The sequence below is a fragment of the Labrus mixtus genome, chromosome 15 (assembly GCF_963584025.1).
Source record: "Labrus mixtus chromosome 15, fLabMix1.1, whole genome shotgun sequence".
NCBI classification, from domain to species: domain Eukaryota; kingdom Metazoa; phylum Chordata; class Actinopteri; order Labriformes; family Labridae; genus Labrus; species Labrus mixtus.
Genome location: NC_083626.1, coordinates 21,077,403 through 21,096,063, shown reverse-complemented (window position 1 = coordinate 21,096,063; position 18,661 = coordinate 21,077,403). Strand labels below are relative to the sequence as shown.

The 18,661-nt window shown below is 38.8% G+C and overlaps 1 protein-coding gene across 4 annotated transcripts; it reads left to right on the top strand.

Annotated features, from left to right (window-relative positions):
* Positions 1-96: 96 nt before the first annotated feature.
* Positions 97-16,906, top strand: nfascb (neurofascin homolog (chicken) b). Of its 4 annotated transcripts, XM_061057402.1 has the most exons (28): positions 97-165; positions 400-652; positions 5,210-5,331; positions 5,431-5,536; positions 5,631-5,821; positions 6,621-6,743; positions 6,877-7,095; positions 8,038-8,149; positions 8,304-8,491; positions 8,576-8,707; positions 8,801-8,944; positions 9,584-9,695; positions 9,801-9,964; positions 10,053-10,200; positions 10,735-10,859; positions 10,942-11,043; positions 11,138-11,335; positions 11,903-11,973; positions 12,075-12,297; positions 13,067-13,182; positions 13,361-13,571; positions 13,672-13,794; positions 14,167-14,340; positions 14,453-14,584; positions 14,665-14,734; positions 15,495-15,506; positions 15,719-15,754; positions 15,857-16,906. In XM_061057402.1, the coding sequence occupies exons 3-28, from the start codon at positions 5,256-5,258 to the stop codon at positions 16,089-16,091; spliced, it is 3,543 nt and encodes a 1,180-aa protein (XP_060913385.1). In that variant the 5' UTR covers positions 97-165; positions 400-652; positions 5,210-5,255; the 3' UTR covers positions 16,092-16,906. The 4 variants fall into 4 exon arrangements, with proteins under 4 accessions (XP_060913385.1, XP_060913384.1, XP_060913383.1 ...); XM_061057401.1 differs by lacking the exon at positions 97-165 and having other exon boundaries at positions 229-652; XM_061057400.1 differs by lacking the exons at positions 97-165; positions 400-652 and adding an exon at positions 3,977-4,151.
* Positions 16,907-18,661: the final 1,755 nt, after the last annotated feature.

Here is an 18,661-nt window from a genome sequence, read left to right as displayed (position 1 = left end):
CAATGAAGGAGAAATCATCCAATCACTTGAATGTGACGGGCTAAATCCCCCCCATGTGTTCTGGAAGCTGAGCCTCCCCTGTCCACAATAGACTGACTTTGTTCCAGACAGAAAGGCCTTGTGTGAAAGAGCGTGCTTTCGTGCCAGCCAGAGTGAAGATACAAGGTCAGTAACCCACCCCCGTCAAACACTCTGAATATCAACAGAACACACAAGAAACATTCTGAATTATTTGAACTTTTATGCATGCCGTAGGTCATGTTGCAAGATACAAGTTGAATTACCTTTAACCTAATCCATGAGGTAGTTCTAGACATATGCGTTCTGTATTATTCTCCCATCACAATGAAGATGACGTTATATGTGTTTGTGGATTTCACAATGGATTTATTATAACAGACCCTGTGACCAAAACTCAGGACAGCCATCCTGGTGGGCAACATGGGCAACGGTTATCTTGCCTGACATCTGCTTTAGGAATAAAAAGTGACAACATCACAACTGGATGCTTCTGGGAAAGTGAAGCTGACTGAGAGGGTGATGTTGTGAATCCACTGGGAAAGAAGATGAGAAGAAAGTAAGAGTTTGCTTTCGCTGCAACGAGGGGAAAAGGGGGAGCAAAGAGAAGAGACGACACTTAAACTACACAAAGGTAGGTACAAAGGTTTTTAGCCAATTCTAAATATGTGGTTTTGTTTATAAAGTGCACAGTAATAAAGTGAAGAAAGACACTTAAGAAAAGCACTGTAGAGTGTATCAACCCATGAAGGAGTGCTTTAATCCCTGAAGCTGTAGTTCAAGATGCTTATCAATGGAAGTCAAGGTTTGAATGATGTCATTGTCTGAGTTGAGAAGTGGGACGGATCTAAAACTGCTTCATCAGATTTTTATGAGTTGGAACTACACGTTGTTCTACTATACCTGCCATTTACATGACTTTACATCACATTTTTTATTAGTCAATATTCCGACAACAGGTGTGTACATTATGAACTGTTTTATCTTACAATATAACTGTAGTAACATAACTTAGCTATGCTAGCAGTGTCACAATTGCACTGACAATGTCTTTTCCACCTCTTTGGTTTGGACCATTGACTGGATATAAACAAAGACAATGCGTCTCTATCTCTTTCTGTTGTACAAAACTGGAGACAAAATACTAAATAATGGGCACTGACATATTAGTGCCCATTATAAATGTCTCTCTTAGTCATGACTGTCTACAATGAGTGAGAAGCATGAGTCCCGCCAGCTGTACTGTTGTCAGAGCCTTGTTTACATCATGTTTACATGGACGGGACGGCCTTGCCTATTAAGCTGTTTAAGTCAAGGACTAGAGAAAAGAAGAATAACATAGCCTACTCACTGCTTATATGGATGTCACATAAGTGTCTTTAGATCACGGTCATTCCGTGTCAATTTATGAAGATGTGAGTTAACCAAAGTGTGCTAACATTAGCCTGCTAACACAACAATGCAAGCCACACGCAGCTCAAGCAAAGGACAATTTTGTCTGCGGCTTGCTCTTAATGGTGCTTTTACGATGCGTTCTAATTAATAACTTCTCCGTGCGGACGTGAGTGGAGAGAGGTTGGAGGGATGCCACAGGAAACAGCAGTTTGTTTTGGTTTGGTGCTGGTCACACATTCTTCCTTTAACCTACCTGATATATTATTTCCCTTAGGTTGGTACAGCACAACAAAATATTGTGCCGATTTGAAGCAGGCACTCTGGTTATAGAAAGTCTAATGACTCATTTTGACTCTTTCCTCCTCTACTCCGCTAATGTGGTAAAGACTGCGGCAGGAGCCCAATTTGTCAAAAAATCAGAGAAATTAACACTTGGACATAAATAAGGGTGTAGGTTGGATTTTTACTTCTAGTACCTACACTGCAAGCTACCGCACGCTAGCACAATCTAACTGCCAATGTTTGGCGCCTGCCTGCCCAACATAAAGCAGGACAACTCTGCGACCTCGGGTTAGCCTTAAGTTCGAACGATTTGTAGTTTGAATTTGAGGTACTGGTTGAATTGCCATTCAACCAGTACCAATTCGGAAGAACATTTATGTTTCTTTCAGTAGACATTCTGTGATTTTAATTCTAATTAATTTTAGAGTGATTTTAATTCTTTTAAACATTTCAAATAGCACAATTATTTTGTCAAAACCTCAATTTCTACAAAATTCTAGTTCATGACTAGATATCTGAAAAATATTTCAATCTTACTGTTCTTTGTGTTTCATGCTAATTAGTAGATGTAAGCATGATATGTGAACTAAGAACATAACTGATTATCATTTGTATGTTAGCAATGTTATTCTCAGCATGATTCCAGAGGGAAATTAGCATTCAGCTGCTAGCAAGGCTGTGGATTCTTAGTCTTGTGACAGACAGCTCTTGGAAATGTCTTTTGGTTGCAGTTGAAGTTGAAGGTTTACTGCACAGTTGGGATGACTTAATGTGTCAGAGGCATATTTCTCTCTGGCCTCCTCTTGTGCTTTCCCTGATGCGGTGACGTCAAATTGCATATGATAGGTGCTCGGATACTCAACAGGCAGCCTGTGCAGTGTTGAGCGCTCCCACATGCCATCTGCTCTCACCCGAGCCCTGGTCGACACGTGCCAAAGGAGACCCTGGGAGCATAGAGACCTTGTTGTCGTCACTGAGCTGCCTCTGTCCATCTCTCTGCCTCTTCACTGTGCAATCTGGTGCATGGCACTGATCACTGCTCACTGCCAGGCCTGCTTCAGTTCAATGTATAGGCTGGAAAAAGTCCATTCAGAGAGCCAAGAAGCTCTACATACCACTTTTTGCCTTGTTCACCATGCGAGGCAAGTCAAGTTTTTTTCTGCTTGTGAGCACAGAGGACAGGAACAGGGCCAGAGAAGGCAAGGCATCAGCACTGTAATAATATAAAGTCCTTATTGTAGCTGCTCTTACACTAAAAATAAAAATGAAGGATGTCAAATCTTTAATAAAAGAGCGGTAGATTTACTCAAACTAAAATGACAACATTTTCTTTACCTTATTGTACCCACACCATCCCCAACACCAGGCTTTTGTTTAGCCAGTCAGTGCTGGTTTGTATACTCAGTCCTGTGTGGATGCCTGAAAGCCTACACAGGTCAGGACTCTGTCAACAGCGTTAAGATGGCTTTTGTTTAACACAAATACAGCTTCTCCTGTGTGTTTGGCAATGTTTAAAAAAAACCTTCCTTGACTCTGTAGGATTATCTTAGCTGAATGGAAATGACCTTTTCCTCCTAAGAGGACAGGCGAGTTATTGAGTTATTGTCAAAATGTCTGTCTAAAGAAAAGCAGAGGAAACCTTCTGAATATTATTACAGGAAATGTGAGGAACTGGAAAACACAGGATGAGGTTTTTGGAGGGAGTTTAAGATTTTTAAATAACGGCATTTGTCGTGAGAAAATTCTGAATGTTGGATATTTTGGTCTGGGAGTCATCAGACTTGAGATTTGCCACATGTAAAATTCATATGAAAGAAACAAACATTGCTTTCATCCTCTGTTCCCCAGCTCTCTTCAGTCAACAATAAAGCCTTCATTTTGATGTCATCAAACCAGCAGGAATGCAAATTGTTTTCTGCTTTCCCTCGGCCAAAGCAATCTGATTTAGCTAAACTGAACCAGGTCAAAGCAATCATTATTCAGGCACGAGGCTTGCAGATTTTTTTTTAATGTAAAGTCAGAAAATTCTCAAGTTAAGAGCAATAAACCAAACATTTGTTATCATTTTTTGTACTCTTGGTTGTTTACTGTGCTGATAAACCTTTAATATGTTTAAATATGTCAAACTTATTATTTCTGATTGAGATGGTTTGTTCAGAGTTATGAGAGGCCGGTCAGAACAGTGCACTGAAGTGGGTGAGGAGTAGGCGGTGTATGACGCTCATTCATTATTCATGAGATGGGTGGGCAGAGTGTAAGTGGCAGCGACAGACAGAAACTCTATTACTGAAGTGAATGAACTCCTCGAGGGTTCTTGACCTGATATTTGAAGGTCTGAGAAATTATTCTGGTAAACTGCACAAACAGGAATAATTTTGCGGGGATTATTGGTGCATTGGGGGAAAGCTGCAGAGATGAGGTGGAGAGCGCCCTGATTGGACTTTAACATGAGAGAGGTAAGTACTGACAACCTTTTGTTCTGATCATAGAAGCATGACTTCAAGGTTCATTACATATCAGGGGGAAACATTTTCACTCAGTTTGATGACGATAAATTATAGTGTTTGATAATCAGATTCAGAGAGTAATGAATGTGTCTCTGTTTCTAATAACTAAATAAAATGACTGAAGCACTGTAATTTTGTAAAGTTCTGAGGCATTTGAGATTATTTTAAATTGATGATATTTATCCTTGAAACCACAAAGTTTTCTTTTTACTTTTTTGTAACTTTTTTTTTTCATTTAACATATGTGCAAGGGTAATAAAAAAGAGACTTTCATGGACTTATAGATCTAACCTCCTCACCCTCTCTCCCATCTCCACTTTGACCTCTGGAAAGAAAGAAAATGTTTTATATCCATGAACAAAGTGTTTTAATTTAAGTTTTTCTGTAAATCATGTTTATTTTTTCTGGTCTTGGTGTTCATGTGTTATTTGTGTTCTAAGTGAATACATCCTGCTGCAAAAAAACAACTGCCCACTGGGACAAATAAGGTTACTCATTATAATGATAATAACGTTGTAATATTTTGATCTGGATGTTCCCAACCTTTTTTGGGGGAGGGTTACTTCACTTATGCATCTGTGTACACACAAATATGGGAAAAAAGAATAGATTAGAGAAAGTTGCTCCAACAGTTCTGAAATTCTACAACTTCATTTAGCCGACGCTTTTGTCAAGAACAATATACAACTGCGAGTGAGTACAACACAAGCAGAATTAGAAAGACGGAATCAGTAAGTGCCAACCAACAGCTTTAAGTCTGATTGGACACATGTGCTGACAGGCAGTGCACAGGGTGAATAGAATAGTGTTTTTTTTTTTCCAATTATCATCATCAACAACATCAACAGCTGCATCACCAAAATCACCTACATCATGAATACTTTAATCAGCATCAACTCCGTCATTATTCCTCATAAAACAAACGTTTTACAAACATTTAAAAGTCCTGGGTTTAACTCCATCGAATGCATGTGTTGTTCAGTCTTCTATTACTCTTCATTGAACAGGATAGTTGGTGAAGGAAAGCGTAGCTGGATTCCATGCACTGCAAAGATGGGGACACTGTTCTCACCGGCGCTGCTGCTACTTTTATGGCAGAGTGTTTGGAGTTTGGACATCCCTCTGGAAAGTGAGTGACTCTTCATGTTGTTATTTTTATGTTCTTGCTTGTATTTTTATTTAAGTTTCACATTTTCCAAATTGATGTACAGTATCTCTCTGCCTGCAGTCAGACAGCCTCCGACCATCATAAAGCAGTCCATGAAGGATCACATTGTTGACCCCAAAGACACCATGGTCATAGAATGTGAAGCCAAAGGAAACCCTCATCCCATGTAAGAGCTGATGACACCCGGTGTATTAAATCTGACATTATCAACAAGACACCTCACCCTGATTTCTGTCTGTTCTCTCATGTCCATCATGAAGTTTCTCATGGAGGCGTAATGGGAAATACTTCAACGTAGCACGCGACCCTCAAGCATCAGTGCGCAGGCGCTCGGGGACGCTGGACATCTACGCCTGGAACGATCCAGAACAGTATGAGGCAGAGTACCAGTGCATTGCCTCCAATGAATATGGGTCTGCATACTCCAACAAGATCAGACTACGACTCTACAGTAAGATCACTGTGATGTGTACAAAATATCAACCACTGATTTACTACTGACATACTGCATATGGACATTTTGTAAATTGCTAATTAACATTGATCATCTGTAGTCCCACATAAAAGGGACTACAGATGGACAATAAGTCTTATTGTCTTATAAGACAAACAATAAGACTCCCCTCAACAGAGGACAATAAAGAAACACACCTGACAACTTCTATAAATTCTATATTTTAGAATTTGTATAACTTGTGAAAGACTGAATTTTCAAAAAAGTGTCGGTTTGACTCTCACCACCATCAAACTCTTCCACTCTATCGATGTTCCTCTACAAGCCGCACTAGTTCCTACAGCAGCGTTAGATCTTTGGAGATGGAAGTGATCCGTCTACAGGTTGTTTTTTTCAGTTCAGTAATCTCTTAAAATAGCTGGGTTTTGCAGTACGTATTGCACTGGTTAAGGACTATTTTAAGCCACAGATTTGTTTTCATGACAGCAGCAGAATGAAGGTTCAGGTGGGCCTATCATTAAGTAGTAACATGGCTCCCAGTGCTACCGTGGCGCTCACGTGTTATTTGTGTCAAACTGTAGCTCTAAGCGCAGATGAATACATAATATCAGTCTTTAGATACAAAGGTGATTTATACAAGTTAATAGATTCATTGCTAGTTTTTGTCTCAACATGAGATTTATAAACAATGACATCAACATAGAGTAAAAGCAGACTTGCCCTTAGAGATAATCTGCTTATTTAGGACCACCTTCCTTCAGACACTGAAAACCATACCCTTGCTGTGTTTGTGTAGGAGCTCCTGTGTGGCCGCGAGAGATCCTGGAGCCCGTGGTGGTCAGCGTGGGCCTGCCTTTGGTCCTCTCGTGTGACCCTCCACCTGGCCCGCCTAAACCTGAAACCTACTGGATGTCCAGCTGTTAGTGTCTCTCAACAATTACTTTAAAAATATGTATCAATCGTTTTAAGGATAAACTGCTAACTAAACCTTCTAGCTGTATGTTTTTTCTTCTGTAAACTGATTGCTTTTTAAATTGTATGATTAAATACAGGCTCTTACGCGAGACCTTTCAACTGGCCAATTCAGACGGCGTTCCCCACCATGCAGCCTGTGCGGCCGGACCGCAGGGTGTCCATGGGAGTAAATGGAGACCTGTACTTCTCAAACGTCTTGTTCAATGACTCTGATTCTGATTACTGCTGTAATGCTCGCTTCCCATACAAGAATGTCATCCAGCAGAAGATGCCTGTGGTTGTAAAAGTACTTACCAGTAAGTGTGATTATACGACTGCTGTTAGGTCTAGTTTTGTATACTTATTGCCTTATTTTGCTATGATAATGTTTGAAGACCCCACATAAAATGTACTTGTCAATTCTGAAATACATGGAAGGACAAACATAATCAAAGCAGTGTTGGTGTGTGACACTGTTTTTATAGCCTTTTGTGGGTCACTTGGACCAGTATATATGAGTCCCAAAAGGCCAGTCAAAGCAAAAGAAAAGAAAATTTACTCTATAGCCATTCTTGGCCAGACACAGTTAAATATATATTTCCATGAAATATTTCGCCAAATTAGCTTAAAATAGATTGAAAATAGCAGTTATACCGCACGCCTCATGTACAGAAGCTGTAGTCCTCTTCGCAGAAGGGTTCAATTCCGACCTCGGCTCTTTGCTGCATTCCATCCCTCCACTCTCTCCTCCCAACATTTCCTGTCCCTCTTCAGCTGTCCTATCAAATAAAGGGAAAAAGAATAACTTTTAGTTCCATGTGTTGATACATGTTTACATCATAATGCACAAGATGAAGTAAATATTACGTTGGACACATGCTAAGTTAAGGTCAAGGAGTTTTGACCACTATTATAATATTAATCCTACCATTATTACTTTTAAACTGTAATTGCACTTACATTTCTGTTAGCTGTACTAACCTGACTTTAACTTATTAAATAGATTCACTTTCAACAATGACTTCTAAAGTATTGCAATAACTTGCTGTCTTCTGACTGTATTTAACCATTTTATTTTATTTTAGACCACACACTAAAAAGAATCATCATGTCCTGCAACTAAACTTACTAATTGTGGTGAGTGTGTGTGTGCTCTGCTGCAGCTTTCCTCTCCTGTGTTATAGTTTGCTTGCACTGTTTGGAATTAGTGGATTATTGAAAAGTGGGTGACTGCTGTCTTCTGCTGTGTTGCCAAACAGCTCGTACAGTGGCTGAGGCTGCCCCCACCTGGCTGTCTCCCACAGGTTCGTCCAGCTCCATCCTGGTCCTGCAAAGGGAGGAGCTGCTACTGGAGTGTATCGCTGCAGGAGTGTGAGTATGAAACCAAAATAATAATATGCACTGTTACTACTTTTTAACAATAATTAAAAAAGATACAAAAATTATGTGACAAATGTTTTTCTGTTCGGTAAAGTTTCTGTGATTTCATGAGAGTAATCCTGTTGACCCTTTTATCACCATCAAGGCCGACTCCTCGTATTACGTGGACCAAAGATGGTGAGGAGCTGGTAGTGACGCCGAGAATGAAAGTGAAAAACTTTAACAAGATGATTCAGATTCCAAAGGCAGACTTTGATGATATTGGAGAATACGTCTGCACTGCCACCAATAAAATTGGATACATTGAACACACGATAATGGTCAAGGTCAAAGGTAAGGCATGTTCAGAACCATGTTCTCTCTTTTTTTTTTTTTTTGTAATAATTTGAAAACAAGAAACATACTTTTATTTTTCAGCTGCTCCATTCTGGTTGGAGAAGCCCACAGATTTAGTTTTGGCTCCTGAGGAAAATGGACACTTGGTATGTCGTTCTGATGGGATTCCTCGTCCCACAATCAGCTGGTTCATTAACGGGGAACCAATTGAAAGTAAGTTCATGGAGATCAGGCCCCCTAGCAGTCTAAGTTCATAATAGTATCTATGTATCACTGTATTTTTTACTTTTTTGATTTGTTTCACAGCTTCTACACCACAGCCTAATAGACAGGTGTCAGGAGACACGCTGATTCTGCGTGGTGTGACGGCTGCAAACAATGCCGTCTATCAGTGCAATGCTTCCAATCAGTATGGCTACCTGTTGGCCAATGCTTTCGTCAACGTGCTACGTACGTTACCACTCCGTAATCCATGATTTCTACAGTGTAAAAGCTTGTGTTTCACAGTCATACATAGTGAAAGACTTTTAGAGCTTTACCAAGGAATAAAAATCCCTAAAACTATCTATTCTCAGGAATATTTTAAAGCTCAAACTGAGCAACTCTCTGTTTGTGTTGATTATGACACCCTATGTGGTCACAGTGGTATGTTTGATACTTTTGTCCTGTACATGCTTAAGTGGTGTTAAATAACAAAAAATGTCATTGTGCTTATTTTGAACAGTCAAACACATTGTTCATTGAGAATTTGTGCTGTCAAAAAAGGGTTAATAAAAAAAGGCTGTTCCAGCAGTGTGCTGTTAATCACTTTGTTTGACACCAAACCCCCAGCAATTGTTTCAGGCATCAATAAAAAAGTCAATCTTTGTGCTGATGTTCTCGTTTGCTTTTGTAGCTCATGAAGAGGCATTGGCAATGATACCAGCCTGTTTCATAACCAAATAAAAACTCCTCACAGGCGCTTTAAGCATTTTTATGTTTTAGTCTATGCAGCCTATAAGGTTAACGGAAAGAGGTTACAAAAACAATACAGTAAAAGCTTCATATTTTATAATGAAATAAATGATTGGTTTTAAATGTGTTTTGTAGATGCAACACCTCGTATTATTGGGCCACGGAATGAACTCATCAAGGTTATAGAGGGCAGTCGTACCTTCTTAGACTGCCGCTACTTTGGTTCACCAGTACCTGACTTGCGATGGTGAGTTTGTGCTGTTTTAATACTTACATGTAAAAGAGAGAGTTATGCCATTAGCTCAAAGTGTTTTGTGACCTAAGTGTTTTTTTTGTGCTTTTGCTTACCAAGGTCCAAATATGGACAGGGGAATCTTGAAGGAAATCGTTTCAACACCCACAGTAACGGGACTCTGGAGATCAGACACATACGGATAGAGGACCAGGGAACGTACCTGTGCATAGTCAGCAACCTGGCAGGAAGAGATGAGAGTCAGATCCGAGTAGAGGTCAAAGGTGCGGGGGATACCGTTTATTACCAAAAATCTTGCCCTTAAACTTCTTGATTGTTGGGTCCATCATGTTTTTCTTCAATTCTTCTCAGAGCCTACTTTAATTGTAACCAGACCACAGAGTATGAAAGTCATCAGAGGAACTGATGTGCGCTTCGAGTGTGGCGTAAAAGCAGATCTCACGACTCCTGTCACCACCTCATGGATGAAAGACAAAGGGATGGTAACATATGGCTGGAGGTATGTCTTTTAAGATTCATGCAATGGTTCTAAACAATTTAAATTCAATTAATGCTCCAGTAAGAACCATAGACTGGATATAAGAAGTGGAAGTAGCCTTGGTGACATTATACATTGGTTTGTGAACATTTCTTTTGGTTTATCACATATTGGCCTTCCAAGTCTTTGGAGCAAGGAGTAAAAATGGGGTAAATACATATTGCTATATCTATTACCCGGATTTATGACCTTGTCAATCACAGGTTGCAACTCCCTAAAGCGCACCCTGCTTTCGTCCGAATTTAATCAAAATGGGACCAAGATTTAAATATATGTATTGAAAAAAACTGGAAACTAGTCATTGAGATGATACATTTATACGGTATAATAAATAATATGGACTAAGTAGGCTCATTTTCATATCTGGCCATTAGCAGTCATGCAGATTTAAGGCAAACAGGCTTATTTTTTTTGACACAGACCCCTTGTTTTATATATTTTGAACCAATGAGCATTCTGATTTTAAGTTTTTGCCTCCATCTAATCAATCTTCAGAATCTCTCTGGACGAATCAAATTTGGTCATCACAAATGTGAACAGAGGCGATGAGGGAAATTACACCTGTATCATCAAGAGTGAACTGGACCAGAAGTCTGCCTCAGCACGCCTAATGGTGATGGGTATGACATGCTTAAAAGGAGCGACATTTCATCAATCATACAGCACGTTAGCTTTTTAATTGTTCATCTTGTTTGTGTTCAGACCGTCCGGAACCTCCCATTAACTTGGAGTTATCAGATCCATATGAACGTAGTGTAAGACTCAGTTGGATTCCTGGAGCCAGCAACCACAACCCTGTTACAGGTTAGAGCCATTCAACTACAGAAACTTACAAAGATTAAAACATTTTCTGAGTTATATTATTTCAGACATTTCTCCATGTACCACCCTGTTACAGAGTACTTAGTACAATATGACGATGATGACTGGCTGCCTGGGAAGTGGAGAAACCTTTCAACGTACCCGGGGAACCTTAACTCGGTCATCCTGCATCTTACCCCTTTCACCTACTACGAGTTCAGGGTCATCGCTATCAATGAAATCGGGATGAGTCGCCCCAGTCGTCCATCTAAGCGCTTTCAGAGCAGCGGTGCACGTGGGTTTGGTTCTAAAATACATACTTGTTTTTGTCAGACACAGGTTTAAGCTAGCAAAAAGCTAAATTTTGGCACAATCTAGAGGAACTGTTTGAAATTTTTGACTATTTTGATTAAAAGTTGAGAGTTGAATGAGAAAATCATTTTCACTCCCATGTCTGTACGTTTATAGTTATGCTAGTAAGAAGACAGTTAGCTTATCTTAGCTTAGCAAAGCATAGCGACAAAAGGAATGGAGCTAGATAGTTTAGTGGATTATTTTTCCTAAACAGGGTTCGATTTACAATTGAGAGTTGTATTTGAAAGTCAATTCCACTCTCACATCATAATGTTAAAGAAGCTTTGGAGGAGATGGTTAATATAGCCTCACAAAAATCCTAAAAGTACTCTAGTGGGGGAAATGTAGCTTTGCTCCAGTTTTTATGTTAGGAACGCTAATATCTTCTGGCTATAGCTATAAGATATAACTGATGCAAAAAAATACAGTGAATTAGCATATTTCCTGAAATGCTTGTCTATTCCTTTAAAACCAATGATCTGAAAACTGATGTTTTTTCCCCCCACAGCCCCAGATGTCATTCCAAAGAACCTAAAGGGTGTTGGCACATGGAGGAACAATATGGAGATCAGCTGGGAGGTAATAAAGATTAAAACTGTAAAACTGTCTTATCTGTCTTTACTTTTCATTTAATCAATGTTTACCATTGTGATGTCACTCAATGCTGGTCCCTTGTTCAGCCTCTGATGTACAGAGAGTGGAATGGACCCCACCTGAAGTATCTGGTGTGGTGGAAAAGGAGAGATTCTCGAGAGGAGTGGAAGAATGCAACCACCAAATGGGTGAAATATTACATCTACGATGCCGATACCTTCACTCCTTATGATATAAAAGTACAGGCTGTCAATGACTTTGGGCTGGGTCCCGAGTCTCCTGTTGTGACTGGTTACTCAGGAGAAGACCGTGAGTACCTCAGTCTGCTGCATCATTAAAAAGGAAGTAAAACCAATAAAATGTCAAAGAAAATGTTATTTAGTCGTCTACACACTCAAAACTTCCACTTGTTTGTCCAAACATCTTACAAATAACAATTTTTATGATGGCTGAAATATGTGCAATGGAAAGTATTATTACTTAGTAAGTAATATTTTTCTCAAAGCATCTTAACCTAAATATTAACTGATATATGGGAGCAAATAAAAATGCGTATCAAGGTGTATTTCTTTTGCAATTCTATTTCTTTTTTTAATTTGCACTTAACTTGGATGTAAACTTTGTTTTGAAGAGTTTAAACAGAAAGCTTAACATTCCAGTTCTTGATAAATTCTTTAATTAAAAAAAGTCATTTTTCAAATCATTTCCTAATATTTTGTTTTGTTTAATTACATTAAGATAAATTTAGTAAAAGCCACACAATTTAATAAAAAAAAGGGGAAAAAACAAGTTTTCCTTAACATATGTTGCTCTTTTATTTACAGTATAGTCTCTCATAGCAGAGAGAGTTTTTTTCCAAGTTATTTCATTTTCCAAAAGACTATAGGTTTCTTATTTTTGTGTGTATTTTCTGCATACATCTATCTTCATATGCAAAATTTTGTATGTTTGTGCACTTACTTGTATTTTCATAGATTTCAAATACACTTTTTCTCCTTATGTTATGACATGCATAGCAGTATTGTTATTGCCAGACAAACTATCACTGATAGTGCTGATTGTTTCCTGTCTTCCTCAGGTCCTGTAACTGCACCCTTGAACCTGAGAGTGTCTGACATCGAGAGCACCCAGGTGACCGTGCACTGGGACCCAGTGAAACGGAACTCTATGATGGGAGAACTGAAGGAATACAAGGTTAGTTTATTGTGACACAAATATTGGTAATGGAAATTACTTTTGTGTTGATAAATAACAAGAAATGGGGATATACTGTGCTGCTTTGGAAAAGTAATCTCTTTTAAGTTATCATAAAAATGTCAATCTATTGTTCCCAGACTGTTGAAATACTGTGTGTGTTGTTGTCATCTCTCAGGTGTACTACTGGAGGGACAGCAGCCAGCTGAGGTGGCTAAGGGTCAACAGAGCTATGAAGTCCAAATCATTTCCAGAGAACGGCCCAGAGCCTTCTGGCGTCCTCACAGGAATCATACCCTACAGCAACTACAAGATGTATATAGTGGTAACGAACAATCGATACGAAGGTCCGCCCAGTAATTACATACACTTCTCAACACCTGAAGGAGGTAATTAAGTCCCACAATAACTATCCAATAACAAGGGATCATGTCCTCTATCGGATCACAAATTAATATTTGTTGTCTCCTGCTGCATTTCTGTCCGTAGTACCATCTGCTCCAAAATCCTTCCGGATCCAGCAGCGGCATTTAGACAGCATTTATGTTGACTGGGAGCTGCCAGCTGAACCCAATGGTGTCGTGACTGGATATTCCCTCAAGTACCAGACCGGTACGCCATCCCTACATCTGAAACACTCCAATCCCCCTTGAGATTTTTCTGTCATCACACACTTCATTTTCAAAGCATAACGTATGTGCTCTTCAGTCCAAGAAGAAACTGAAGAAGAAATGATTTATTTTACCAAAGATATAAAAAGGTTTTCACATGAGACTTGGGTCCACATCCCTGTAGTATATAATGGCAGACTTGAATATGCACTCAAAGACTTAAATGGCACTGAAGCGTGTACTTGAAGGTGTAATGAACACTTATGTAGGCTCTCTCTGAGCAAGTAAGGTACTTAATAGCTCAACTGTGTGCACTATACCAGCATTAAGAGTCCTCCTCCTTAACGCTCTGTAATTTCTACTTTCTCCACAGTAAATGCCACCAGGGGAGAAGAGCTGCGGGTGGAGGACTTTCCTCCAAATGTTACAAGTTTCTCAATGCGGCGATACGACCGCTACACTCGATACAGATTCTCTGTGGCTGCTCGGACTCGGCTCGGTATAGGAGAGTGGCATACTGAGGAGTCACCTCACTATACCACTGAAAGTAATTTTCTCCTTTTCCATTAATGAACACACTTAGTTTATTATTAATCAAAGCATTGACTTAGATTCTGTGTGGACTAAAAGGTGCGCGCGTGTTCTTGTGTGTATCTCAGCGTATGCTACGGACCAGGTGGACATCACCACTCAGGGCTGGTTCATCGGGATTATGTGTGCTGTGGCTCTCATTGTGCTCATCCTACTCATAGTGTGCTTCATTAAGAGGAGCAGAGGGGGGAAATACCCAGGTACATTTCTGTTTACTCATAGTCAATGATGTCCAAAAGCACCACACTGTATATTTTATATTTGCTTGTTTCAATTTCAGTACGAGACAAGAAAGACATTTCACTGGAGCCGATGGATGACAAAGATCAGGAGGGATCATTTGACTATCGGTAAGAATGACAGCAAAAAAAAGGAATAGAGTACATTTCACAAAAGTTTTTAAGTCTGCTCTGCCATACTGCTTCACTGTTTATTTTGATATGTCATTAAGTGTGTTACATAACACAGAAGTATTTATTCACTGAACAGCACTATCATCATTATGTATTTACACACGTTTGCCCTGTAGCTGTGCATCACAAATCTGCTTTCTTAATCAGGGTCTCCCTGAAAACAAAAATTGTGTTTACATTCTGTGTTACTCAGAAAAAAAAACCCCACACTGATTCTATCCGTGATGTCAGACAAACTTGATGAGTTGAATTCCTTTCTAGATTTTTTAATCATCAAACCCACATTGTCTGGATCACTAACTCCCAAGCTGGAGAGGCTTTGTCTACTCTTTGGTTGCCAAAATAAGACCTTCTCGATCATTTTTACAAACGTCGTTTGGTTAGAACAAGTATGTGTTGGCCTATTCATATCTGTTTGGATTTTATCAATTCAAATAAATACAATTGATGCTAACATGTGCTCAAGAGGGTGTCTTTGGTGTTGATTACATTTTAGTATGATGCACAGATACAGATCAAACCAATTTAAAGTTTTTATGGCCTCATTTATGATAACGCTTTGACCTTACTTATATTATTTTTCTGGTTTTTTTCTCCCAATTTACCTTCTCTATCTAAACCTTATTCCCCCCCCCCCCCCCCCCCCCCCCCCCCCCCCAAACCTCAATCCGGTTCTTTTTCCACTGAATCACTCAAGGTCTCTTGAAAGGTATGAAATGACTAAACACCAACACACTGACACTATTGATATTAAAGTGTTTAAATCCTGCAGGGTATAAACATCCCCTTGTTCATACAGTATTTAACTGACAGGAGTTTGGAGCTATAAATAGCAAATTCACACAAAAATAAACTGTACTAAAGATTATTGATTGAATGTAATTTAAAGCTGATTTCTAACAAGCTCTCTTCATTTTTCAGGATAGCCCGTGTCTCTACTCTGCCCTACCCTCGACGGTATGTCCATGTCCTATGTACTGCAACTTCAGGCTGATTTTTATCAGTATTTTCTGTTTCCTCTTGCTGAAATAAAGCCTATCTTAAATCATACTTTTGCAGAGAGGAGGAAAGAGGACTTCAAAGAGGCCAGACGTCTATCGAGTCAATTATGAAGCGCTCAGACAGTGACGACAGTCTGGTGGACTACGGTGAAGGAGGAGAGATACAGTTTAATGAAGACGGCTCGTTCATCGGCCAGTACACAGGAACCAGGAGAGACGTCAGGGAGGTGGACTTTGGTGTTGGAAGTGTGGAGCTCCACTCTCCAATGAATGCCATCTACTCCCTGGCATGAAACTGCAATCCTGATTTCAATTCAACTTCTTTTCATGTGACTTTTCCAGGCTTGTGGCCTCCAACTCCAATTTTAAAAATGTGTGGTTTATTCTGTAGACGGGGGGAGCAGCAGCAGCAGCAGCCGGAGGTGATGTTACCTTCTGTGGGCTGGCAGGCAAAGAAACTTTCATTCATTTAAAGGAGAACATGGTGGAGTTGTTGGGACAATTATAAAGCGGAGATGCTTATTCATCTGATGAAAAGCTAGCTTTTGTGTTTGGAATTTCATATCCTGTAAATAAAAATGCGGTGCGTGATCAGCTATCAAGGAATAGACGCTGCACGTTAAGGGAGACAGAGATCAGTTTATCATGTTGATAAAGGCATTTGCAAGGACCAACTTAACTTCTTTTATTTAATATTCTTATTTAATCTCATTCTAATAATGAAGTTTGTGTTATTTTTGTATTCCCGCTGATTACATAACTATGGGAGGGAGGGTAAATGGTGGAGGTGGTGTTAGGGACAACAACTATAAAAGTACAAGTGTTGGATTTAAAGGATTAAAAGATCATAAAATATCTCAAAGATAAACTATCATCTGCACAGTCAGTTCACAGGGTCAAACCATTTCGAGGAATCAGCTTGCAGGCATAAACAGTTGTAAATAAGAAAATATTCATGTTTCTTTCTGAGCTTGCCTTAACTGTCATCCCCTTTACTTACAATAGAGACAAAATTAATGATGTAACAGCTTTAGTTTATTTTACCCCTAGATCATCTGTGTATTACAATGCAGATATGTCCTAAATGTAAATAAAGTGGAAATATTTATTTCAAGGGTATTCGTTTATGTCTGTTTTCTTTTTTTTTTTACAGTCATGTTAATATTCAGAGCAAAAGAAAAAAGCTTTAAGCAAACACTTGTCTAGTCTATACAACCTAATAGTAATCTAGCAACATGTTTAAATGTTTTGAAAGATAACATATTTTTGATTTTATTTTAATAATTTTATTTGTAAAGGGACCATGTACAATATTAAAGGTTATCATTGGGTGCATTGTACCAGAGTTATCTTCAGGCTAATTTGCATCTGCAGTCCTTTGGGTAGGTGTCAGTGATTTATGTAATCATTTATGTTTCTTTACCAAGAAAACTACGACTGGAACTGGAAAAGCCAACTGGTAAGCATTTTTCTGCAAACTTGCTATTTCATGTGTGTGTTCATGTAACAAGTAAAAATTGGATGTAATTGTTTTTGAGATAAACATGCCTCAAGTTTGCTATGATGTGGAGACAACATTATTTAGGCTAATAGTATTAAGAACAACTGCAGCAGAGTTATATGTCACTTGGTGGAACAAACTGTTGTACAATGTTTGCACTTAGTCATATATTTAGTTTTAACCTCAAAGCTGAAAGAACACTTTACCATTTTTGAATGATCTTCCCTTTATCTCAGAGTTGGTTGACAAGGACTGCCTGTACAGTATGCTAACAAGCTAACACCATGAAATTGCAGTTCAAATTTAAAGGTAAGGCACCTCTACAGGTCCTCAATAAGCTAGTTTAATTTGTACACAAAGTAAAGACTTGAACTGAAAACTTTTCATTTACAGGAGGTTATTTACAAGACTAGGCCAGTAACTTCCTCTATCCGCTAGCTGTAGCTGGTTAGTAACAATTTAGATGTGGTGTGTATCAACTTTCTCATCTAACTCTTAGGAAAGGCTATTTCCTCACATTTCCTCACAACTAGTCATGTTACTGTTGCTGTGGTCTTTGAACATAAGGCAAAACCTAAACTATACTCTCTGAACTCTGGCCTATCGCTGGGATAAGATAACTCATGGTAACGTCATCAAGCTTATAGTGCAGCTTAATGGTAAGGGACATCTTATCTAATAACCTGTCCTTTTTATTGGGCCTACGATACGATACTGTACTGTTTGGACTTAAAACTACATTTTTATTATCTTTGTGCACCTGTGATTGCAGGAAAAAGAGATACATTAACATACTGTACAAGCCAATTCCTTTTTGAATTCCTCAAAGATTTAAAATCTGCAGGACATCAAAACATGCCAAGAAAGTATAAAACAATGTCTAAACATTTGTAAATTATTTGTGATTTGAAAGGATCAACTGAGATGTGCTTTGTCTGCCCCCAATTTACAACAATAATTTTGCTTATAATGTTTTGAACAAAAGCATGAAGTGCTTCAAACTGTTGTCCTGCTATACTTAACACAAGACTAAAAAAGCAATGTTTTTCAGGATGAAGATGGAAGCATAGAAAGAAATTTTATATTTTTAGATTCATACTATGCTTTGCAAGGGCTAATCTAGATATAAACATCTATGATGCTTCAAACTGTGGTCAAAAATGTAATGAGTATTAGTTAAACCCATTAAAAAGATGTCAAGATAGAATGAAAAAAAGATTTACATCTTTGATGTGAGCATTTGAAACCAAACTATGGTAAGTTTGAATATTGAAAATCTTTTCCACTGGGGCTGTTGATCCTAGTTGTCACGTTGGGAATTGACTTACATATCATTGACAAAGCGATTGATTGAGGAAAATA